Source organism: Purpureocillium lilacinum, assembly GCF_023168085.1.
Source record: "Purpureocillium lilacinum CBS 284.36 DNA, scaffold_2, whole genome shotgun sequence".
NCBI lineage: Eukaryota > Fungi > Ascomycota > Sordariomycetes > Hypocreales > Ophiocordycipitaceae > Purpureocillium > Purpureocillium lilacinum.
Genome location: NW_027072112.1, coordinates 2290928 through 2313474, shown reverse-complemented (window position 1 = coordinate 2313474; position 22547 = coordinate 2290928). Strand labels below are relative to the sequence as shown.

The 22547-nt window shown below is 60.2% G+C and overlaps 8 protein-coding genes across 8 annotated transcripts; 4 read left to right on the top strand and 4 right to left on the bottom strand.

Annotated features, from left to right (window-relative positions):
* Positions 1 to 1595: 1595 nt before the first annotated feature.
* On the top strand, positions 1596 to 3779 carry PLICBS_002474 (uncharacterized protein; the record flags this gene model as incomplete). Its single annotated transcript, XM_018322153.2, has 4 exons — positions 1596 to 1870; positions 1950 to 2329; positions 2386 to 3423; positions 3481 to 3779. 4 exons carry the CDS (start codon positions 1596 to 1598, stop codon positions 3777 to 3779), a joined length of 1992 nt encoding a protein of 663 aa, XP_018179633.2.
* A 1273-nt stretch (positions 3780 to 5052) lies between these two features.
* Positions 5053 to 7035, bottom strand: PLICBS_002473 (uncharacterized protein; the record flags this gene model as incomplete). The annotated part of the gene is made up of 1 exon (XM_065600021.1): positions 5053 to 7035. The coding sequence occupies one exon, from the start codon at positions 7033 to 7035 to the stop codon at positions 5053 to 5055; it is 1983 nt and encodes a 660-aa protein (XP_065456093.1).
* Positions 7036 to 8136: 1101 nt separating this feature from the next.
* On the top strand, positions 8137 to 9582 carry PLICBS_002472 (uncharacterized protein; the record flags this gene model as incomplete). The annotated part of the gene is made up of 4 exons (XM_018322151.2): positions 8137 to 8219; positions 8280 to 8650; positions 8704 to 9026; positions 9094 to 9582. The coding sequence occupies 4 exons, from the start codon at positions 8137 to 8139 to the stop codon at positions 9580 to 9582; spliced, it is 1266 nt and encodes a 421-aa protein (XP_018179631.2).
* A 460-nt stretch (positions 9583 to 10042) lies between these two features.
* Positions 10043 to 11878, bottom strand: PLICBS_002471 (uncharacterized protein; the record flags this gene model as incomplete). Its single annotated transcript, XM_018322150.2, has 2 exons — positions 10043 to 11097; positions 11191 to 11878. 2 exons carry the CDS (start codon positions 11876 to 11878, stop codon positions 10043 to 10045), a joined length of 1743 nt encoding a protein of 580 aa, XP_018179630.1.
* Positions 11879 to 12977: 1099 nt separating this feature from the next.
* PLICBS_002470 (uncharacterized protein) lies at positions 12978 to 14932 on the bottom strand (the record flags this gene model as incomplete). Its single annotated transcript, XM_018322149.2, has 4 exons — positions 12978 to 13478; positions 13536 to 14320; positions 14382 to 14673; positions 14792 to 14932. 4 exons carry the CDS (start codon positions 14930 to 14932, stop codon positions 12978 to 12980), a joined length of 1719 nt encoding a protein of 572 aa, XP_018179629.1.
* Positions 14933 to 17330: 2398 nt separating this feature from the next.
* On the bottom strand, positions 17331 to 17959 carry PLICBS_002469 (uncharacterized protein; the record flags this gene model as incomplete). The annotated part of the gene is made up of 3 exons (XM_018322147.1): positions 17331 to 17343; positions 17405 to 17859; positions 17945 to 17959. 3 exons carry the CDS (start codon positions 17957 to 17959, stop codon positions 17331 to 17333), a joined length of 483 nt encoding a protein of 160 aa, XP_018179627.1.
* Positions 17960 to 18733: 774 nt separating this feature from the next.
* On the top strand, positions 18734 to 19498 carry PLICBS_002468 (uncharacterized protein; the record flags this gene model as incomplete). The annotated part of the gene is made up of 2 exons (XM_018322146.2): positions 18734 to 18937; positions 19013 to 19498. 2 exons carry the CDS (start codon positions 18734 to 18736, stop codon positions 19496 to 19498), a joined length of 690 nt encoding a protein of 229 aa, XP_018179626.2.
* Positions 19499 to 21319: 1821 nt separating this feature from the next.
* On the top strand, positions 21320 to 22315 carry PLICBS_002467 (uncharacterized protein; the record flags this gene model as incomplete). Its single annotated transcript, XM_018322145.2, has 1 exon — positions 21320 to 22315. The coding sequence occupies one exon, from the start codon at positions 21320 to 21322 to the stop codon at positions 22313 to 22315; it is 996 nt and encodes a 331-aa protein (XP_018179625.2).
* Between the last annotated feature and the right edge of the window lie 232 nt (positions 22316 to 22547).

Below are 22547 nucleotides of genomic sequence, written 5' to 3'. Positions count from 1 at the left end.
AGTACCTGGCGCCGCCCGCGAGTACCGCGCCTGCGTCCGCCGCGCAGCAGGAGCAGGCCGAAAGTGGCACCACTTCTTCACCCGAGATCTCAGATGCGGCCAATCACCGGGGCGCAGCGGGCCCCGAGACCCTGGTTCCAGGCGCTGCGAGCCAAATCAGCCCATTTTGGCCTCACAAGTCCATCGGACCTGCCAGCACGTAATGGAGGTCATGCCACTTTTCCGGCGCGGGCAGCTGGGCGCTCCACGCGGCGGCCCCAATCCTCCATCCCGTTGGGCGAGCGCGGCTTGCGTCTGCGCCGTCCACGCCGTGCTCGCCGCCTGCGCCTGCCCTGCAGCGGCGAGCGGCCTGCAGTGCCGTAGGTACCTTACCTGGGGTTGGTATTAGCGCAGCGCGCGCCTGCCAGGGCGTCTGCGGCGGCCTTGCACGGCCGGGTGGGTGGCCCCGTACTTGTACTTTTGGCCGAGCGGCGAGTTGAGCGAGGCATCGACCCAGTGAACTTACAGACGCAACTGGGCCGTCAGTGGTGTCCTGCCCAGCCGTCGCCGTATGAGAATCGCCAGTCAGTCCGTCAGTCGGCGACGGGTCGGAGAGAATTGTGCTCCGAAAGAGTGGACGGCAGAGGCGGCTGGCCAGCCTGGAACTGCCCTGCCCTGCCCTGCCCTGCCCTGCCTGCCTGCCTGCCTGCCTGCCTGCCTGCCCTGGCCGCGAAGGGCCTGACACAACCAGCCGACCGACCAGCTGGCACCTCAGTCTGGGACGTCCTGACTCCTGCAGGCCCTCGATTTGACTAGCCGCGTCTTGGTCGCTGCCCAGTCGAACGATTGATAATTCTCGACGGCTGTCCGCCCGTATACTCGTACCCCATCCGCCGCCACCTCGAGCGAGTCGCTGCCACCAACACACCAGCACGCAAGCCTTTCCGCCCGCCTCCCTCCCGATATATCTGATCCAGACGACCCGGCTCGGCCTAAATCTGCAACACGTCTTGTGTCACGCGAGTCCGTCCTGCTGCCGGATAGATCCAAACCTGCCATTTTGCACGCCCGAGTGCGTTGTATACCTACTACTATCTCGTCGCATCCGAGAACGCCTCGTGGAGCACCGCTGCCACTGCCGCTTCTGCTTTCTCGCCAGCGGATCCAGCCACGGTTCTAGAAATATTGACTTTTCCCCTCGCCCGCTTGCCGACGTCCCGACGACGACATACCGACGTATCCAGCTCGCCGTCAGCTGTCCCGGGACCACTGTTTGCGCCGTCCGCTGGTGTCCTGCCCTGCCAGGTTGCGCCGGGGCTGAGAGCCTTGTCAGCCAGGATCGCAAACCCAACTTCTCGTCACTTCTCACGCTTCCTTTTATACTCATTCACCGCCGCAGGGCCCTTCCGTCCCTGCCTTTGCCCTGCGAGCCAATTCGAGGTCACGACCTTGACGGCCCTCCCCCCAGCAGCCCACTCCTCAGCCCATATCGCGGGTACCGGGCCGTCTGACGTATAGTAACCCGCGGCGGCCTGATCTCTGCCACTTGATCGCGTCGAAACAATTCCGCACAATTCGCCTCTTCCCCGCGCCATACCCGGCTTGTCGTCTGAGACATGGCGCCTGGCATACTCAACGGCAGCCCCCCGAACGCGCCCCAAAACCCAGCTGTTGATGTCGAGCACCAGCTGGCCCCCGTGAACGAGGACGAGGAGCAGGATGCCGTCGCCGACCTGACGCTGCTGCGGAGCTTTCCCGAGCCTCCGACGGAATGCCAGGTCTGTGTCGTCGGAGCAGGTCCCGCGGGACTGATGCTGGGCGCCACCCTGGCCAGGTATGGCGTTGCCGTCGAGGTCATCGATGACAGGGCCGATCAGACCCCGGTTGGAAGGTAAATGTTACCCCTCGCTTCCGTCGCTTGTACGACCTTCTGCTTAGATCTGGCGCTGACTGAATGCGCACCCTCGCAGGGCTGATGGCCTTCAGCCAAAGACGATTGAGACATTCCGACAGCTGCGCCTGTCCGATGCCCTGCTCCAGCGTGGCGTCCGCGTCTTCGACATCTCCTTCTGGCGCAGCACCGCGGAGGAGCCGCTTCATCGGCTGGGGCGCGAGGTTCACTACCCACCCGTAATCGATGTCTTGGACCCTTACATCCTCCTGGTTCACCAGGGCATTGTCGAGGGTCTCTTCATCGACGACATGCGAAAGCGGGGCAAGGAGGTTCGCAGGAACATGGCCTTCGACTCCTACGACTTCCCCGCCGGCAAGAACGGACAGCTGCAAGTAAACTGCCGGACAAACGTCACACACGATAAGCGCACTCTTCTAACTCAGTATCTGGTTGGCTGTGCGTATTCGACGGCCCCCTTCGTGCATGACGCGTTGAGCTAACACTATGCGCAGGCGATGGAGCTCACTCCAAAGTCCGCAAGAGCATACCCGATGTCGAAGCTATCGGCATGTCTCAACCCGCCATCTGGGGTGTTCTTGATGGCGAACTCATCACCGACTTCCCCGACATCTGGTCGAAGACGCTCGTTTACTCAGAAGAGCATGGGTCTATCCTTCTCATCCCTCGCGAACGAAACATGACTCGTTTCTATATTGAGCTCAAGTCTTGCGTGGGAACCGATCGACGCCGCCTCGGCCAGACCTTCGTCATGGAGCAGGCGCGTAAGATCATGGCGCCCTACAACGTCGACTGGAAGTACATCGAGTGGTTTGGGCGGTACCAAGTTGGCCAGCGGGTGGCGAGTCGCTTTTGTGATGGCCAAACGCGGGTTTTCCTGTCTGGTGACGCCAGTCACACCCACTCTCCGAAGGCGGCGCAGGGCATGAACACGTCCATGCACGATTCGTGGAACTTGTCGTGGAAGCTGAACCTGGCTGTTCGCGGTCTGGCAAAGCCCACGCTGCTGGAGAGCTACGAGGAGGAGCGCCGGAAGATTGCCCTGGACCTCGCCAACTTCGATTACGAGCACGCAAACCAGCTGGCGGGAGGAGATGCCGTCGCCCTGGCCAAGAACTTCAAGGCCAACGTACGCTTCATCTCGGGGATTGGCGCAGAATACAGCGGCAGCTCCATCAACAAGGATGTGACAGAAATCCCCTTTGGCATGGGCGACGCAAGGCCGGGATGCCTCTTGCCCCCAGGCAAGGTGTCCCGCTATATCGACTCCAACCCGGTCGATGTGCAGCTCGACATCCCCATGCTCGGCCAGTTCCGAATCTTCATCCTAACGTGGGATGTACAGCAAGCGGCTCCCTTCTTGACCACTTTCTGCCGCGCCATTGCAGAGAGCAAGTCGTTTGTGAGCCAGCTCTCCGCAGCTGCCAGCGTCTCGTACGCAGAGCAGCCGAGGTTGGGCTCGCCGGAGGACGTCTATCTCAGACCGGAGCGGTACACCGCCGTCAGCCACCTATTCACCTTTGCTCTCATAAGTATGCCGCCCACCCGTCCTTGGATCATGTTTGGATCGTATACTGACTGTGCAACAGCAACGATGGCCAAGACCGAGTTTGAGATTTCCGACCTTCCCGCCCTGCTGCAAGACAGCCGCTGGACCATCTACCTCGACAACGTCCCGGAGCAGGATACGAGAGGGCAGCAATGTACGGACAAGTGGCTGGGACGCCTCGAGCCGGGCGAGGTGGCCATCCTCAACGTGCGGCCGGACGGCTACGTCGGGTCCGTCAACCGGTGGGACACGGCCGTGGACGACGCGGGTGTCGACGCCGCGAGGTGGCTCGACGACTACTACTCTGGGTTTATGCAGCTGCCGGCGACGGCGAACTAATGTAGGACCGATGGGGGTCATGAGTATACGTCTCGATGAAGGAGAGGTGCATCTGTCCGCGGCCGTGTGTGTAGAATAAGTCCTGTCTCTGCGAAACATGGCGTCAATGTGTGTTTTTGGTTGTTGTTCCAAGCAAGGGCTGGTCATCTCTGAAAGGAGTTTTTTTGATTTTCTCTGGTGCGTAGCAGCGGTAAGGGACGACGAGCCTGCTCTGTCCGGGATCTGTACACTATCACGCCGCACACTCGTAGCAAATGCCAAAGTCATGGGTTTTTTAAAAGACAGTGTGATTGTTCTACATAGTAACCCCCGATGGGGGCAGCTCGATTCTTCAAGGTTTCAGCACGTTGCCCATCCCTGCATCCCTGGGTGTACTCGGGTGCTTGCTCACACAGGGGGCTGTTTGCGCCGGTCGGTCAAGTAGTTCTCGCCCAGTGCCCGCCAGCCGTGTGTCGAGTGTGCAATCCCTTTCCTTCCCAACCGTTCGTTCCGCAATCCACTCTCTCGTGCAGCCGTTCTGCAAGACAAGTCCCTCTGGCCCAAGCCGCTCCTCCAATGGGCAGGTCCTTTTCGTGCAGTTCGTTCTGCAATCCATGCTTTCGCAGAGGGTTTTGCAAACCCATACTATTCGCAGTTCGTGTTGCAAATCCATTCTCTCGCTGTCGTCCCGGAATCGCGTTCTCGCCCAGGCACCTTGCAATTCCTTCACGCCCAGCTGTCTCCAATGTGCGATCCCCTTTCCCTTTGCACACAGTCGTTTCGCGATCCATCCTCTCGCAGTCGTTCTGCCCTTTTTTTGTTCTTTTCACACCCAGTTGTTTGTTCTGCGGGGCAATCACCTGTCTGTCGCCAAGTCGTTCCAAATGTGCAGTTCCTTTTCGCACAGTCGGTTTTGCAAGTTCTTGTCGCCCAGCCGTTCCGATGAGCAAATCTCATCTGTACCAGGCTTTTCTGCGATTCCTTGTCTCGCAGTGTCGTTTTGCAAGTTTCGTATCGCCCGGTCGTTCAGATAGGCAAGTGCTTCTCGCCCAGTCGTTTTCCCTCAGGCAAGTCCATTCTCGCCCAATGGATCCTCGATACAGTTCATCGTCGTCGCAAAATCAAACGTCCTCCGGTTCCGTTCCATTCGTCCTCTCACAAAGTCTGGCGTTGGAAGGCCACACATTCTCGGCGTGACATTTGAGAACAAGCAAAGACAAGGAAAAGACAAGGAAAGGAAAAAAAGAGAGAATAGGAAAGACAATAGGAAAGACGGAAAAGGGAAAGGGGTCTCTCAAAAGATGCCAATGGTCAGGGCTTTGTTGTCCGGGGCCTCGCCCACGATCCAGCGCTCGTCGCCGAGAATGATGTGGCGGCACATTAGCTGGGACCACATGGACTCGTGAAACTCCCAGGACTGGCCCTCGTCGCGGTTGTCCTTGTATCCGGCGGCCGAGTAGGCGGCCTCGACGTCGCTCTCGACGCGGAGGATCGGCTTCGCGGACCTCGAGTACGGGGCGAGGTGGATGTCGGACTGGGCGATGATGCGGACGCCGGCGGCGGCGTCAAAGACCTGAGCCAGGTTGAAGCGCGGGTACTCGTCGTGTCGCCAGCAGGGGGGGCGGCCGGGCCACGTCTCGGCGAGGTCGCGCTCCATGAGCTCGTCGTCGGTGGGCTCGTGTTCGCCGCGCAGCCGGCGCACTTGTCGCGCCGTCAGTGGACGAAACACATACTCGTAGCAGCCGGAGCCTGCCGATCCAGTGCCATCCTGTTGGGCATTAGCATGGGTGGGAGGGTTGCGGGCGTTGGGCCTGGTTCGGCGTGGAGCGCTCACGTCGTCGCCGTGGTCGACTTCGCTATCCGAGTCGCTGCCGAGAATGTCCCACAGGCTGGAGCCCGCGTCTGCGTCAGGCTGCGGCTCCGGCTCAGGGAGCTGGCGCGTATGCGGGCCAGTCTGGCAGAGGCCGTGGGCGATATCGTGACCGCCGCCGGGAGCCGAAGCAAAGTTGGGGTCGCCGCAGCACAAGTACCACTCCGGTCCGATGCCGGTCAGAGGCATGCCAGTGACGAACAGCCCATGAACGCGGGTTGGCGCCGTGGACCGATGGGGTCCGTTCATCCAGGGATGAATCTCCTCGGTGATGTAGAACTGGCCGCACACAGACCGCGTCTGCTCGTCCCAGGTGCGGTCGTCGAGCCGAATGCTCATGAAGTCTGGAGAAGCGCCCTGTCGACCAAAGTAAAACCGCAAGTCGTTAGCTGTGAGTTCCCGCACCAAAGGGCATCTCGCATTCACCAGATTGTATCCCGGTTCCTTGTCAGCGGCACTGGCCGCTACCATAGCCTCCGGGCGAATGTCCCACAACTTGACTGCCTCCCAGTTCCGGATTCTATTCGGGCCGCGGGTTTTCAGGATGTAGGCGATGTAGTGCGTGGCATTGTGATCGGAAAACATGCGGTCGCACTCGCTGTCCGGTCGCGGGTTGAGCCACTCGATCCGCCACTCTCCTCGGAAGTCGAAGCGCCAGGGGAAGCGAGCATTCTGGCCTCCAACATGCTCAGTATAGACGCCGTTCCAAGGTACGGAGCGGACGACGTCCATGGCCGTGGCGCAGTGCAGTCTGATGTCGTGGCTTGTGCCGGCATGAACATATTGCGATGGAGACAGCTGCCGGCACCACTCAAAGATGAGAACTCCATGGCTGAGCCGGACGCGGCGTACAACGCGGCCGCCCGAGTCGAAAGGAATCTGAGCGGTTATGCCGGTATAAATATCGAGCATGTACCACTGAGAAATACCGTAGTTGTCTGGGACCGGCGGTCCTGGGTAGACCAGCAGGCCAGGCTCAGGGTCAAACGACCACAGCGGATCGGCATAGTGGACAACTCGGTGGATGTTCTTGTAGGAAAGCCCACGATTCATGGGGAAAAACGGCATCATGTTTGCACCGCGACGCACCATGGGTACTGAGTACTGCCGCCAGAATTTGGCGTTGCCGATGTGATAGTAGCGACGAACGAGCCGGCGGAAGACGTACGCCCAGTCGATGCCCAAGATGTTCGTTCTGTCGCCTTTTTCGACGAGGGTTCGGAGAAAGCGGCTCTCTCGAGCGCGAGGGAAGTGGTATCTGACGAGCCGAATCGCGACGTCGCTGCTGTCCAAGACATTCTTGAGGGCGCGGCAAACGCAACGAACTCGGAGCGTGTCGTACGGGGCGACGTTGAGGATGACCTCGGTGAAGACGTCCCAAGGGAGCGTCATGAGCATATTCTTCATGATGGCGGTGCCTCTGCGATGAGCTCGTCGTGTCTTGATGTGTTGTCTGTTGGTGATGCAGCTGAGGGGGGAGAGGGAAGAGAGGAGGTGGTGTTTGGTAGAGGTTGCAAACACAGACCTGTTCAGAAGCACGAAGAATTATCATAACATTAGGCTGGCCAGCAGCGGGCGAGCTGCCAGCTGGCGGCCCTGTTCAGTGCCCAGGCAGCCGGGCGCCGTTGCTTGTAGCTGTAGCGACCGCCGCCGAGGTTGGCTTGTTCAGTCGGCCGTGAATCAGCGTGCCCGAACTGACAGCCAGCTGGCGTGTTCATGGCTGTGGTGTTGCAAACGCACACCGCGCTGCCCTACTGTGGTGGGTAACAGGGCTCGACCAGATATGCACTCCTGAGGTTTGATGACCTTTGGCCACACACAGCGCAGACACTACCTATGCACCTCCAAGGCATTACCAGTGCGGTCCCAATCCAAACGTACGAATCGGAAGAGAGCTGTGACAATCACACGCGGGTGAGTGAGGCGAACGGGCTGCGCACACGTCTTTGTTCGTCGAGTCGCGCTCGAGGGCCGTTGTTCGTTGACCGCGCGCGCAGGAACAGGCCAAAGTTCTATCGCAAGACTTCTCCGGCGCCTTTGTTTCGTCTGTGCATAACTCGCCTGAGCATACAATCCTGTCGAGGTTCAGTAAGTCCTTGACTACATCGCAGGATGAACTGCTACTGACCTGATGTTCGGTCATCATGCGTACGGCAAAGGCTGCCGTATATAAGTGACCCTGGGTGATGTTTGCCCTCTCCCTACACTTTTGTCTTCTAGACGCTCACCGGTCTGGATTAGATCTGTATGTGTCTCGGCCAATCGCCTCGACTCGACTTCCTTCACCAAATCTGTCACATCTCAATGGGCTGTCCCGTTAAAGGAATAACAGGTTTGCTCTGTGGGGGGACGAGACACCACAGCTTTAATGGCGGCGGCGGCGGCTGCAGTTGCTCCGAGTCTGAAGTCGCTGGAGGCGATCGCATCATACCCGCCGATCAGCGGGTAGACGAGGAGGGCAATTCTCGGTACAAGTGGCAGCATTTCTACCACCCCAATCCAGGGGAGATGCTGGGAGGCAAGTACAAGCTGATCGCAAAGATGGGCTGGGGCCAGACGTCGACTGTCTGGCTAGCTGAGGAGACGGACTTGTAACTTTCCTACCTGTCTCTGTGACACTTTGGACTGAAATGAGCTTACATCTCATGAAGGCAGGCTCCAAAACGCCCAGAGTTTCGCGCCGTCAAGATATACAACAACGGCCACGCTGCGCAGACCGCCACGAAGGAAATCAACGTACTCAAACACATGTACAAAGGGAAGCATGGCAACAAGCACCCCGGAGCACAACATGTCGTGGCCGGCCTCGCCGTTTTCGCGGTCGAGCAACTCAACAGGTCCAGGCATTTGTGCCTGGTCATGGAGCCGATGCGGGAGCCGCTCGTGACTTTCCGAAGACGCCTTGGCGAGGCCAACAGTACGAGTCTCCACGCGACAAATGTGAAGCTGATGAAGAGCATATTGAGGCAGGTTCTTGCGGGTCTCGATTATCTGCACAGCGAGTGCAGGATCGTACACACTGGTGAGTCTTTTAGTCCAGTTCCTCTGGCAGGGCTGAGAGCTGACCTTACAAAGACATCAAGGCCGACAACATCCTCCTGACCTGTGAGGATGTCAGCGTGTTCGAGCAGTTTGCCGAGGCAGTGCAAGGTCAACCTCTGCCGCGCAAGGTATATTCTGATCACACCGTGTACAGGTCATTTCGTTCCATGGGCAACCCGAGCGAGCCGCTGGTGGGCAATATGGTGGCCAAGATATCCGACTTTGGCCTCTCGTACATCCTCCAGCCGGGGACCACCATGACCATGCCAATTCAGCCAACAGTGTACCGCGCACCGGAGGTGATTTTGGGCGCTGGCTGGTCATGCAGCGCCGACATATGGAACCTGGCCGTCGTGGTAAACCTCCCAATCCGTTCCCGTTGCGAGTCGTCTTGAGTTGGCATTTCCGGACTGACCATGCCAGATCTGGGACATCTTTGCAGACACCGACCTGTTCAACGTCATCGTACCCAAGCCAAATGGTGCTCCAGGGGGCTGCTATTCCGCAGCAACGCATCTCGTCCAAATGACGGAGATTCTCGGCCCGGCGCCCGACTCGCTCATCTCGCGGTCCGAAGCCCTCGCATCGCAGCAGTTCTCCGAGGCGCTGGCACATCCAGTCACGGGCAAGCGGTGCCTGACGGTGCGGGACTACTTCGACGGGCCCTTCTACTATTCGTTCTCGGGGTCCGGCCGCTGGAAACACACCTTCATCGTGACCAAGTGGCGCGCGATCCTCGACGAAGTGCCGGAATGTCTCGAGGGCGAGGAGTCCGACTTTCTGGTCTTCATTGCTAGGATGATGCGCTGGGAACCCGAGGACAGAGCGACGGCGAGGATGTTGCTGCAGGACCCTTGGCTGGATCCGGCGCAGTTGGGGAACGCGGAGTGGAAATTGTTTCCGATTTTCTAGTCGTCACGGAGGGGCTCTTGGCAAGTGTCTGAGCTCGAGTGCTTTGGCGTCTGGCGAATGCGTCTTGTGTTTCTTTGCATTGTAGGAAGTCAATTGATACATCTGACGTTGCAATTGATTCTGAGTTGATGTTTTGTCAGCGCTGGTGAAAAACAGGTCCCGAGGAAGGCACCGTCTGGGTGACGGTACGAGAGGTACGAGACCACACCGAAGGCCAGATAAATAATCACGAGAGCATCATCACCACCCCTTTTATGTGACATGGCAAGGAATCCTTAACCTTGTTTGTAGCAATATCTTGACATTTTTTCCCGACTCATTCTGCCTCGGCTAGCTAGCTAGCTAGCTGTCTTTTGTAATCCCTGCCGCCTATACGCACACGACCCAACAAACGACAGAGCCCCTTTGAATCAGCAATTACTCTCAGCAGCACTCCCAAAAACTTCATAAGCGAGACCTTCTATTGCAGCGTGGGCATGTGGACAGACGCCTTCTTGGCCACGGCGTCGGCGCTCTGCCACAGGGCCGTCACCGTCTTGAGCTGCGTGTAGAAGTTGATGCCCGGCTTGCCGTAGAAGGTGTTGGCACCGCCGCCGGCGATGCTCTTCTTGTTGCCCGTGAAGGAGAACATGGGCAGCGGCACGGGGATGGGCACGTTGATGCCGACCTGGCCGGCCTGGATGTTGCGGCGGAACGTCTCGGCCGTGGGGCCGGAGCGCGTGAAGATGGCGACGCCGTTGCCGTACTCGTTCTTGTTGATGAGCTCGATGGCGTCGTCGATGGTGTCGACGTTGAGGCACACGAGGACGGGGCCGAAGATCTCCTCCTTGTAGCACGTCATGTCGGGCGTCACGTTGGAGATTATGGTCGGGCCGATGAAGTTGCCGTTGGGGTACTTCTCGGGCTTGTAGCCGCGGCCGTCGAGCAGCACCGTCGCGCCCTCCTTCTCGGCGCTGGCGATGAGGCTCTCGATGCGCTCCTTGCTGTGGGGGGAGATGACGGGGCCCAGGTCGGCGCCCTCCTCGAAGCCGCCGTCGACGCGCAGGCTGCGCGCCCGCTCGGCCACCTCGGACAGCCACTCCTTGGTCTCGCCGACCATGACGAGCGTGCTCAGGGCCATGCAGCGCTGGCCGGCGGCACCAAAGGCGGCGCCGACGACGCTGTTGATGAAGTGGTTCTTGTTGCAGTCGGGCAGGACGGCGGCGTGGTTCTTGGCGCCCAGGTTGGCCTGCACGCGCTTGCCGTTGGCCGACCCGCGGCTAAAGATGTACTCGCCGGCCTTGTTGCCACCGACGAAGCTGATGGCCTTGATGGCCGGCTCGTCGAGGATGAAGTCGACGGTGCGGTGCGCGCCATGGATGACGTTGACGACGCCCTCAGGGAAGCCCGCCTTTTGCACGAGCTCGGCCAGGATCATGGCAGCGCCGGGGTCACGCTCCGAAGGCTTGAGGATGAGGGTGTTGCCCGTGATAGTGGCGATGGGGATGCACCAGAGGGGAATCATGGCGGGGAAGTCTACAGTCACGGTCTTGTCAGCGGCTATCGTCACCCACACGACGGCGCGGAGCACATTGGGGGTTTTCCTGCCGTTTCATCAGATAGACTTACTGAAGGGGCAGATGGCGGCAACGACACCGAGCGGCTCGCGGTAGGTGCGCGTCTCCATGTCCTTGGCCACCTCGAGGACCTCGCCCTTGAGCAGCTCCGGAGCGCCGATGGCAGCCTCGGCGACCTGCAGGCCGCGCAGAACATCGCCCTTTGCGTCGGCAAAGGTCTTGCCCTGCTCGAGGGTGATGCTGGCGGCCAGGCGGTCCCAGTTCTCGCGGATCAGCTGGACGAAGCGGAACATGATCTGCTGGCGGGCGAGGACGGTGGTGTTGCGCCACGACTCAAAGGCCTTCTCGGCGCTGGCGACGGCGGCCTTCATCTCCGCGTCGGTCATCTGCGGGACGCGGGTGACGAGGTTGTTGGTGGCCGGGTCGGGCAGGTCGATGAACTTGTCCGTCTTGGACTGGACGAACTTGTTATCGACGAAGTAGGGCGTGTCCTCGACGGTGGCGATCTTTTCGTGCGTCGTCGGGTAGCTCGTGGCCGTCGAGGCCAGGGCCGCGCCCGCGGGCTTGAGCTGCTGGGCGGTGGCGTGTATCCGCCTCGCGGCGACGGAGGAGTGCGAGGCCATCTTGAGGGTAGACGACGACGAGGCAGCGGCGAGGGACGAGCGAGGAGCGGCCGACGTCGCGGGCGAGCGGCTGGCGCTGGCACTGGCGGTGACGCTTCGCGATATGAGCCGACGCATGGCGACCGGAGGGCGGGAATCAGGAGATCAAGAGGCCAGCTGGGAAATGCTTTTTGACGTACTTGACGATGCTGTCTGCAGACGAAAACAGACAATCCTGCCGGCACCGTGATGTCTCCTCGGACCCGAGAATTCGCCTCCCAGCTCGGTTGTTCTTTTAAAGGACGGCCGTCGGCTATGGGCGGGATGCGGGAGAGGGGCAGCAACACCAGCCGGCCGGGGCAACCTGAGCTCCCTGTCTGGGCCTGGATGGATCCTGGAAGCCACCGCCGGACCCTCACCTCACCTGGGGGGCCCGCCGGTCGGTGTGGGGGTGGGCTGCGCTTGGGGGACACGGGGAACCTCAGACACGCCCGGCCACCTACCCAGCCAGCCCTGGAGGCGCCCGCACGCACTGGCCCTGTCCCACAGCGCAGCGCACCTGCAGGCTGCAGAACGCCCGCCCGGACTTCCCCCAGCGCGCGCGCCCTCCCCTCTCCCTCCCCGCGGGCGCCGTTAAGCCGATGCCGCTGCATGCCGCCATTTCCGACGAGCTGCCGAGCACCACATGGTGCACCCATGGTGCACGAATGGTGCACACCCGCTGCGCGCGCCCGTCAGATTCGCCTCCGAACCCGGCCCCGTTTACATAACCATTAGACCTTGCTATCTTTGATCCCCTGCCGTATAGGTCTCGCATCGCCCGACGGCGTCCGCTTGGTCCCTTGGTCCCTTGCCGTATAGGAAGTTGGTGCCCGCGCCCGACATCGCATCATCCCAATTGCCCAATCATCGCCGTCATGGAGCATACTGTCTTGCATTGCCTCTCGACTACCACTGCACTGCTCTTCTACGAGTACATGCCAACGTCTCCGAGTGCCGCGGCCTGCGTCAAAAGCCAAGTTGCCCAAAATACAATTACGCCATGCTGTCATCAATCCCATTCCCTTTCCCGCCGGGGAGCTCCGCCGGCGCGCCAAGGTTTGTTCCAACACGTGCCGTAGATTAAACGACTGCTACTACTGCGCATCATTGTGTCCATGCTTTTTTGCACATCCTTGACTCGCACCCTCTTGTCGGCTTCGTCGCGCCAACGACCATCTCGTCCACGACATCCCGCCTACGACTGGCTACGGGTGCTGCGCTTGGTGGCCTCTCCCTTGGCCTTCTCGGCGCCCGTGGCCGCCGCAGTGGCAGCCTTGTCCTTGACCTCCTTGGCCTTGTCCTTGGCGTCGGTTGCGGCCTTCTGGACGGCGGGCGAGGAGCCAGCGCTGACGAGGCCGACAATGACGGCGATGATAGTCACAACAACGGCAGCGATGCCGCCAGCCGCCTCAGGGACGAACTTGATGGCCTCGATGGGGTCCTTCTTGGCAATGGTGAGGAACAGGTCGAGCTTCTCCTTGATGTACAGGACGGGGTCGTCGGCGAACTTGAGGTCAGAGGGAGACTTGGGCTTCTCCTCGGGCTTGGGCTTGTCGGCCTCGGCCAGGGCCTGCTCGACGGGGTGCTTGAGCTTGAACGACTCCTCAGCCAGCTTCTCGGCGTCGGCGATCGAGTGGCCGACGTAGATGTTGTCGAAGAGGATGTCATTCTGCATGGTCCAGATCTCAAAGCCAATCTGCAAGCGGGTTCACGTCAGCGGCTGCCAGGACGGTCGGATTTGGTTTTGACTTACAGCGCCCATGGCCTCAAAGTTGGCGGGGTGCTTGTCCTCGAAGAACTCGGGGTTCTTGATCTTGCGGGGAGCCCAGGGACCCTTATAGGCCGGGTTGTCAATGTAGGGCGCAGTCCACTTGCCCTTGTAGTCGGGGTTCTTCTTCATGGGCTTGGTCCAGGGGCCACAGCCAGAGACATCGGCACACTTGGGGTTGGGGACAGTGGGCGCGATCCAGTCGCCGTCCTCCTCATCGTCCCAGTCCTCGGGCTTCTTAGCCTCGGGGTCGGCAACGGTGTTGGGCTCGTCGACCAGCCAGTCCTCGGGCATGGTGGCCTCCTCGTCCACAATCTCGAAGGGGGCGTCCTCATCCCAGTCCTCGGGCTTCTTGGCCTCGGGGTCAGCGATGCGGGCCTGGTCAACCCAGTCCTCGGGCTTGGTGTCCTTGGGGTCGTCAATCTCGGAGGGGGGGTTGACCGCGGGGCTGAAGTCCTCGAGGAGGGAGCCGGCCTTGACCTCCTCGCCATTCTGTCGGATGGCGTAGGTGTTGTTGGGGTGGACGATCAGAGTGTAGAGCTCGGTCGTCTTGACGATCTTGGCCGTAGGAGGAGTGGCGAGGTGCTTCTCCTCGTACTTGCCCGTCTTGGGGTTCTTGTGGTTGAAGATGAAGTGGACCTTGTTGGTGTGGCCGCACTTGTCAGGGCCGAACATGATGACGTAGGGCGTCGTGTTGGCAAACTCTTCCTGGTGGAGAGCCTTGTTGTCGCGGAGCAGCTTCATGTAGGCGCCACCGCACTCGAGGCCCTCTGGAGACGGACGGTGTGAGCAAAGCCGAGGCAAGTCAAGCGGGGGACACAATTGGCTTACTCTGAAGCTTGACCTCGTACTGAACAACGAGGGTCTTGCCCTTGTTGTCAATCTTCTTGGGGAACTTGGCCGAGATGGCGTGGTGGGCAGCCGGGTTCTTGACAACAAGGCCCTTGTCGCCCTCCATGCCCTTGTACTGGTAGGGCTCCTCGACGGCCCACTCGCCGACGTACGCCCACTCCTCAGCGTCCTTGTCGGAGCCGGTCATGTCCTTCTTGGCGTGGGACGGCTTCCATCGCTTGTCCCAGCCCTCGGTGAACTGCTCCAGGAAGGGGGCCTTGAGGGTGGTAGGCTACGTGCGGTCCGTGTCAGCAAAGCCAGTGGCCATACGCGGGACGCCTCTGCGACGGCGAGCTTGGGGAAGGGGGAGCACGGTGCGCAGGCGAGTCAATTGCACGGGAGAGACTCACAGTGAAGGTGGGCAGAGGGGGCACAGAAGCGGCAGTCGACGACGAGGCCGCGTCGTCGGCGGCGGGCTTGGTGTCGTCGGCATGTGCGGTGCCGGCGAGGAGGGCGGCCGAGACGGCAGCGGCAACGGAGTTGAACTTCATTGTGAGGACGAGGCGCGCAGCGCAGGGTGCTCAGGCAAATGAGAGTCGGCAGAAGGAAAGAAGATGGAGAGGCGACTTGTCCCAGCGCTCAAGGGGGATGATGGAAATCCACGGCCACGAGTGAGGTTGCGGAGGGAAGAGAGGCAGTCGTCGCGAGCGAGGTGGAGAAGTTTAAAATCGCGGCCGGGAGCTCCAGCTTGAGGACACGTAGTTGGGAAACCCGCCGCGGCAACAGGCGATGGAGCTCAGGGTCCCCCGTCTCCAAAAAAAATTGGGGGGCGCGACAGCCTTCTGTGGCGCCAGTGCGGGGGCGGCGGACAGCGCCTCGGGTGGGACATGAACCACCTGGGAGCACCTAGGTTGCTTTCAGTTTGCTGAGAGGTGCTGCTGGCTCACGATCTGTTAGGTTGGGGGCGCCGCAATGAGAGAGAGTGCTGGGGGTGGACGGGAGGGCCTCCAGCCTATGACACTCGCCCGTGAGCTCCAGGTGGCCCTGCGAGCACGTTGAGCTCAGGACAGGCGCTAGACTAGAGGCAGCACAGCGGGTCCCGGGAGGCAGGCAGGAACCAACCTTGAAGCTGCTGCAGCGAGTTCCAGCGCAATGCAGTACAGGTTGGGTTGGATGCTTCCCGTAGGCGCACGCCGGAAATGTGGTGGACGGTGGGCTTTGGTGAGGTCAGCGGACACAGTGTAGGCGTCCACGGGTCGCAAATGGCTTGATGGAAGGGTCGAGAAGCCGGGGCAGCCAACAGGACAGTCTGTACTGTGCGGCGCTATACTGTACTGTTCAGAGACATCCGAGCTCTCAATTGACGAGATGGCATCGCGCAGAGTGCAATCTTGCTGCCGATACAAAAAGGCAGATTGGACCGCGGCGGAACCGACTCGTCAATTGATGTGCGGCGGTTCATTGCTGCCACTATAAGCCTTGGCCTTGGCTCCATGAGGCGCAAACTCGCTCGACCACGGGCTGCGGATCGCGATAATACTCCGTACACCGTACCCAGTTGGCGCTCCAGGGTCAGAGACAAGCTTCTACCTAACTTGCGGCAAAGCACCGTACAGTAATTGCCATACTGTGCGCTGGTTGATTGCGGCCCACGAGAGGATCCGTGGGCCCTCACTTCCATCGTCGTCGTGTCCGGGGACGTGTTGTACCTACGGGTTAGGTTGTACCTGCAGCACAGCGACGCCTGCACTGACGAGCGAGCCAGCGCCCCAAGCGTCGACAATTGATCCACTGGCCATGGCTCGTCTTATTATTAGGCGCCCACGTGTTCATACTTTTCCATGCTAAATAGTTATGAGGACTGCGGCGATACTGGCAGTATTTGCTACCTGTACTTGTACTGCCAGGTTTGAGCACCCTGGTCACGGAGCTCAGTGCCGTCCCCGCTCACCGCAGTCCCGTAGAATCGCTCCGGTTGCGCCGAGGGAAAAGATGCCACCATTGCAACAAACTCAGGGCAACAAGTTAAGTTACAAAGTACCTGGCTTCGTTGACGAGGCCCATCAGTCAGTCCCACCTGCCTCCCTCGTCATCGAGCACCAGCGTGCTGCTCATCCCCGTCATCCTTGGTTGGCGCGCAAACAAACGGACACGTTTCCTCAAACAACCACTTCTGCTCTTCATCGCCCTTTTGCCTCATTTGTGCGACCAACCCGACGCATCGGCGCGCCGGAGCTGCCTCTCTCCGCCGAGGGCACGGGCCGGCCACCTGTTTGCATGCAAGCCATTGTCGCATTGTCGAGCCCCCCCTTCATTCATCGATCCAAATTTGGGCCACTCACCCATGGTCGTGTCTGTCCAGCACTTTGTGCAAGCACTCAAGCCGCATTTACTACCGCACGTGCCGCCACGAGATCCCAGCTCCCGTCATGCAGGCACAGGCGCGCTTCCGACGTGGCCCAATGGCGCTTGCAGCCTCGTGGCCTCTGCTACCATGTTTAGGCACACCGGCAACTGCACCGAGACCTGAGTGCTGAGTCGATGTGACGCATGTCGAATGTGGGAGTTCTGCTGAACAGCTCCTACAGTATGTTGTGAGTATAAGTGTAGGTCGAAACTCGACTCGAAACATGGCACAGCCAACGCTCTGCAAGCTTCACGACAATCGCTACAACGACGTATGTTCACTGCATCATGCCACATATCGCGCAACGCTCATGCTCGGTCAATCTCTGAATTCATGCGGCGCACGCTCTGTCATTAACCGGCCCGAAGAAGAACACTCCTCGGTCTCGGCGTACAGATCGCAGCCATGCGTAAAAGTACAGTGTCTTTCAGTCATCGAACCGCCTCTTTCAAGCTCATAATCTCATGCCTTGAGGGAACAAAAATCCAAACAATCGTAAAGAAATATCCGTCAAAAACGCCCACGCTTTCTCACATGTCACTTTAGCCCATGTCACTGTTAAGCAAAAAAAGTCAGTTCTTTAGCACGCCACAAGAAGGGGTCAAGGTAGACGAACAGGAGGGCCAGGGTAACGTCGCCGTGGATCTTGGCTCGCAGCTCAATCTCGACGTCGAGGTTGAGGTCGAGGCGCAGCTTCAGCGGGTTCTTCTTCTCGTCCTTCTGGGCGTTCATCATCATCTGAGGCGGCATCTGCTGCATCTGCTGCTGCTGCGGCTGCTGCTGGTACTGCTGCTGCGGCTGCTGGCGCGCCATCTGCTTGTTGTCGACGTCCTCGTCGGCCCACGGGTCGTTCATCTGCTTCCGGGGCTTCTTCTTCTGCGCCGTCTTGGTGGCCTGCCGCGCCGGCTTCTTCTTGGGGGTCGGGGGCTGCTCCGGCTCCTCCTCCTCGGTGGTGCCGTGGCTCAGCTCGGGGCCGTCATCGTTGCCGCCCTCGCCCTCGGCGTCCTCAAACTCGGAGTCGTCGCCTCCCTCGTTGTTGAGGGGCTTGCGCTCCTCGTCCTTTTGATCCTCCTATGGCATGTAGTTTTAGCTTCGGCTCACTCTGGACTAAGGCTGGTCTCATCCAGGAGGATGGCGAGCCGGGTGTGCAACTCACGTTTGGTGGTGCCATGTTCGAGGTCTTTGGGGTTGACTTGATACGAAAAGACACTTGAGTGAAATGACGGATGGGAGAGCTCTTATATCTTCCGAAGGGGTTGCAAAGGACCCTTTTTTGATCATGTCGTTCCAGACCCCTTTACGAGGAGGCTGGCCCGTTCTGATGTCATAACCCAGTGACGAAAGTGGACGTCCTGGTGTGCATGACTCCCGTCCTTGGATGAATAGCCGACATGCACGCGCAACCTGTTTTGCGGCCGGCGCTCCGAGTTGGAAACTGGGGTTCAGCCACGGCCACACGGGGTGATGGGAATAGCAACGCCATATGACGCAAGGTGCTTCGCAGGCGCCCCCCCGGCCAGCCCATCGACCGATATGATCGGCTTCTACCGCAGCCCCTCCAAGTCACCGACATGCACTCCAGTCCCCCGGCCAAGGCAGCGAGTGACAACTAGGGCGACAGCGAAGTGACAGACTGTGGGTACGTGAGGATATGTCGGCAGGTAATGGTGGGTGGGAAGCTGGAGAGGCCTGTTCTCCGGCGAGGCATTGTGTGGGCCAAGCAAGGCAAGAAGGCTTGACACTGACAAGCCTCTCTCCACACATGACGGGGACGCGACACCGGGGGGGCGTCTGCGTAGCAGGGATTATTACAAGGCTTCGACATCTCAAAAGAAGACGTCATACTGGCAAGACTGCCGCTTCACCCTTACACCAAGGCAAGAGAGCGCTGCCATTCACCTTGGAAACACCTATTGCACGCCAGAAACAGACAGCACCCGGCATCATGGTCATCGGGCTGCTCACCATCACGTCCATCCCGACGATTACGGGGGTCGCCGAGGCAATCAGCGCGCAGAAGAAGCAGAATGCCTCGTCCAAGGAGCAGGAAAAGTTCAACCTGACGGCCATGCTGGCGCGGGACGAAGACGACGACAGCACACAGGGCAAATGGAAGGAAACGGGATTCTGCGTCCTCAAAGACGGAAAGGTGAGTGCCATGGGGTGTGTCCCTCCCCGGTGTGTGCAGCGGGGGACGGTGTCTGACTCGGGAAAAAAACCACAGGCCTGGCTGGACCTCCCGGGAGCGCCAGCCAAGGGCCACCGCTTCTGCGGCTTCTACTTCAAGTACCCCGGCGACGAAGGCCACCTGGGCCTCGTCAGCACAGCGTCGGACGACACGCCCATGCTCAACTGGATCTATGTCAACGCGGAGACGGGCAGGCTCGAGCACGGATCCCGCAAGGACACGCTGGGTCACGTCATCGGCCCGTGGGGATGGAGCGAGGACGAGGCGTTCCTGACGCTGCGCGGGCGGCGGGGCGGGTTCGTGGCCCGGAGAGAGGAGAGCGCCGACAACGACGATAGAGGAGCGGAAGGGCGGGGGGAAGAGGAGAGGTGGGGGGTGTACTGGGACCCAGAGCAGAAGCTGCTCGCGGCAGAGGAAGACGACGAGGACGAGGACGGGGTGGAGACGTGCCAGCCCATGCTCCTCCGCCGGCGCCCGCTGCTGGGCATGGAGAGCAAATACGTCAGAGACGAGGATTCATGAGGGTGAAAACCTCACGTGGAGTGTACGAATAGAAGAGGTTATGAACTAGGCAGCGTATAATGGATAATTACGAGTAAAAGGTGTGTGTACAAACGACCAAGGTACTCTGGCAAAAGGCCCCGGTGGTGTGTGGGTAAGGTATGGGATGGATAAACAGGGATTTGGGCGTGGCTTCTTTCTGCGGCGAGTGTGGCGTCAGCTCGACGCATTGGGCAGGGAGACTGTCCCAACTGTCGTCATAAGGATCGAGAAGATGGGTCCAAGCAGAAAGGTACTGTGCCGCGTTCAGCTTCTGTCAAAATCGGCATCCCGCGTCGTGCTTCCTTCGCTGCCTCATGACAAACAGCGGTCATGCCACGCAACGGTCGAGAACATTGAGAGTCTGAGTAATGCTGCCTGCCTGCCCCAGCGTAGCGGGATCAGACGACGGCGGGCAAGACACACAGACTTAGTACCTGTCACTGTCTACTAGTGACAACGTGCACAACGTGGGAGGAGAGGTGTGGATGGAGCCTTTGAGAGCCTCGACGTGGCTGGGCCCCCAACGTCGTCTCCACTGAAGAGAAAGGTGAGCTTGGGCACCTCGCGACTCGCGGCCCATGGCAGGCTCTGCCGGCGTGGTGTCTCGCACGTTTTTTCCCTTTACTTTTTCTGTTGAGGCTTGCACAAGTTGCTCACGCCAGCAGTAGCGTAGGAACCAACCGTGCAAAGGGGCCTGGAATCTACACAGAGGATCTCGTTGTGTTGACGTTAGGCGCCCGCTTGGGAGGACGGATCACGATGACACCAGCCTGACACCTTCTGGAAGCGGGAGACCTGGCCGTGATATAGCGGGGTACAGGAGGAGAATAAGCGGGCGCGCACGAGAGAGAGCTGTCCCGCCAAAGGACCGCGCGGCCGGATTGTGCCGCAAGTCAAGTGCAGAGTGCAGAGAACAGAGTGCTAGGTGCTCAGTACCTAGCCCGCCCGCCCGCTTCCTGGCTTCCCGCTTTCTTGCTCCTGCGGATCGCGGCTCATCGAAAAAAGGCGTTACGTAGCGTTGCGGAGACCAGAGGCAGGCGTATTTCCTCTTTGGGAACGGCGACGTTGCAGGGCCCCTGGCTAAGTGGCTGGCGCCCGGGGCGGGGAGGGGAGTAAAAGCTCCGGACACCCCCTCCACTCTCTCACCCACCCACCCCTCATTGTTTGGGATGGCACGGCATGGCAAATGGGCAGGAACGACTCGTTCCCCACGGTACGTACCGGGTAGCTTCAAGGCGCTGCGCCGCTCGACGAAGTGCCGCGCTGACAGTGCGAGTGGTGACTGGTGACGGGGGAGCCTCATTCTGGGTGTCGAAGCTGCAGAGACTGCATGCAATTTATAGGCACTAATACACAAGCGTGAAATGCGAGAGGAACAAGATGCAGAATTGCAACGGCGAGTCAAGGGATTTTGTTCATCGCGTTGTCAATCGATAGCTCAACGCCATGGGGAACCAGCGGCCACGCCATCCACTCCCTTCTCCACCAAAACCGTCACGGCGTACCTTGGCACCGTAAAGTGTACAGTACGCTGTACGCACATTCGTATTTATGTGCTATTTCACTGGGGGCAGCATCCGCACACGCCTCCCCTGTGTCGTCATAGCCCTGGCGCAAACCCGACCCGTGAGACGCGTCTCCCCCCTCTCACTGCGAGGACCCTGAGAGCATCTTCTGCAGCTGTTGCCTTCGCGTTAATCACTCCAACGCGTCGCGAAGAAGACCCAGTCCGCTCAAAGGCCCGTCGCCAAGGACATCACTCTCAATCGTAACGCGGGGTCGCAAGAGAAAGAACAGGCCATGAGTTCCCGGTCCTCGTCCCCGACGCCGTCGGGCGAGTTCCAAAACGCCCGCTCGGCGTCGCAGCCGAGCTCCGACGACGACGGCGGCGACGAGTATGACGAGCGCGACCACACCAGCACAGACCCTTCCTCAATATCATCGGGTGACAGGAAGGACAAGGAGCAGCAGGAACCAAAGCCGCGGCAAGGACAGGAGGAGGAGCAGCAGCAGCAGTCGCAACAACAGGAACAGCAGCCCAAAGAGAATGCAGAGCAGAAGAAGACGACGAAAAACGACGACGACGACGAATACCAAGAAAACCCGCCCATCACCATCCCCAAAATCCAGCCCATCACGCCCCCTCCGTCGTCCGCCTCGCACGAGCCGCCCGCTGTGCTCGCGCGCGGCCTCGAGGGCAAGTTCGTCGACGAGTTCGGCAACGTGCTGGGCTGGGACGGCACCGTGCTGGGCCGCGCCGAGGGCGACCTCCCGTCGCTCATCGGGCGGCCCGTCGACGACGACGGCAGGATACGTGACACCGACGGCCACGTCGCGGGCTACGTGTCGGAGAACTTCTCGCGCCCGCCCGTCAAGGAGCTCGGGTGCGGGCTCACGCTCGACGCCGACGGCAGCATACACGACGAGAGCGGCGCGGTCGTGGGCAGGATCAATCCCGGGGGCGCGTCTGCTGCGGGCGCTGGTGCGCAGAGGAGTGGCGGCGGCGGCGGTGAAAAGGGTCGAGGCCAGGAACAGCAGCAGCAGCAGAAGCCATCCACATCACAATCACAACCACAGGGACAATCGCAACCACCGCCCCAGGCGCATCCTACGCATCACGAAACGCAGTTCAACATCCCCTACCGCAGCGCCAGCGACCACCCGAGCCCGATGCCCGCCGCGCCGAGCCCGTCGGAGATATACCTGGATGTCAAGTCGACGCGCGACGGCATCCAACTCATTATCAAGATACCCACCATCTTCAACAGAGACTCGCAGAGCCAGCCGCCCGGATAGCCGTGTATCAGGAGGGCAAAATAATAATAAAAAAAAATGAATAAAATTCAATGAAATCGCATGGTGTCCCTCACCAATGTGCTATGCGGGGCAGAGCGCAAGGCTCGGCGTCAGGACTTCGTAGCACCAAGGCCGTGCATCGAGCATGCATCGAGCTCAACGCGTCCGGTCCAGGCCTTCCTTTGCCGACAGAAGGCGGTCCCAGCGGCAGCTATCCTTGCTAGCCGGTCGT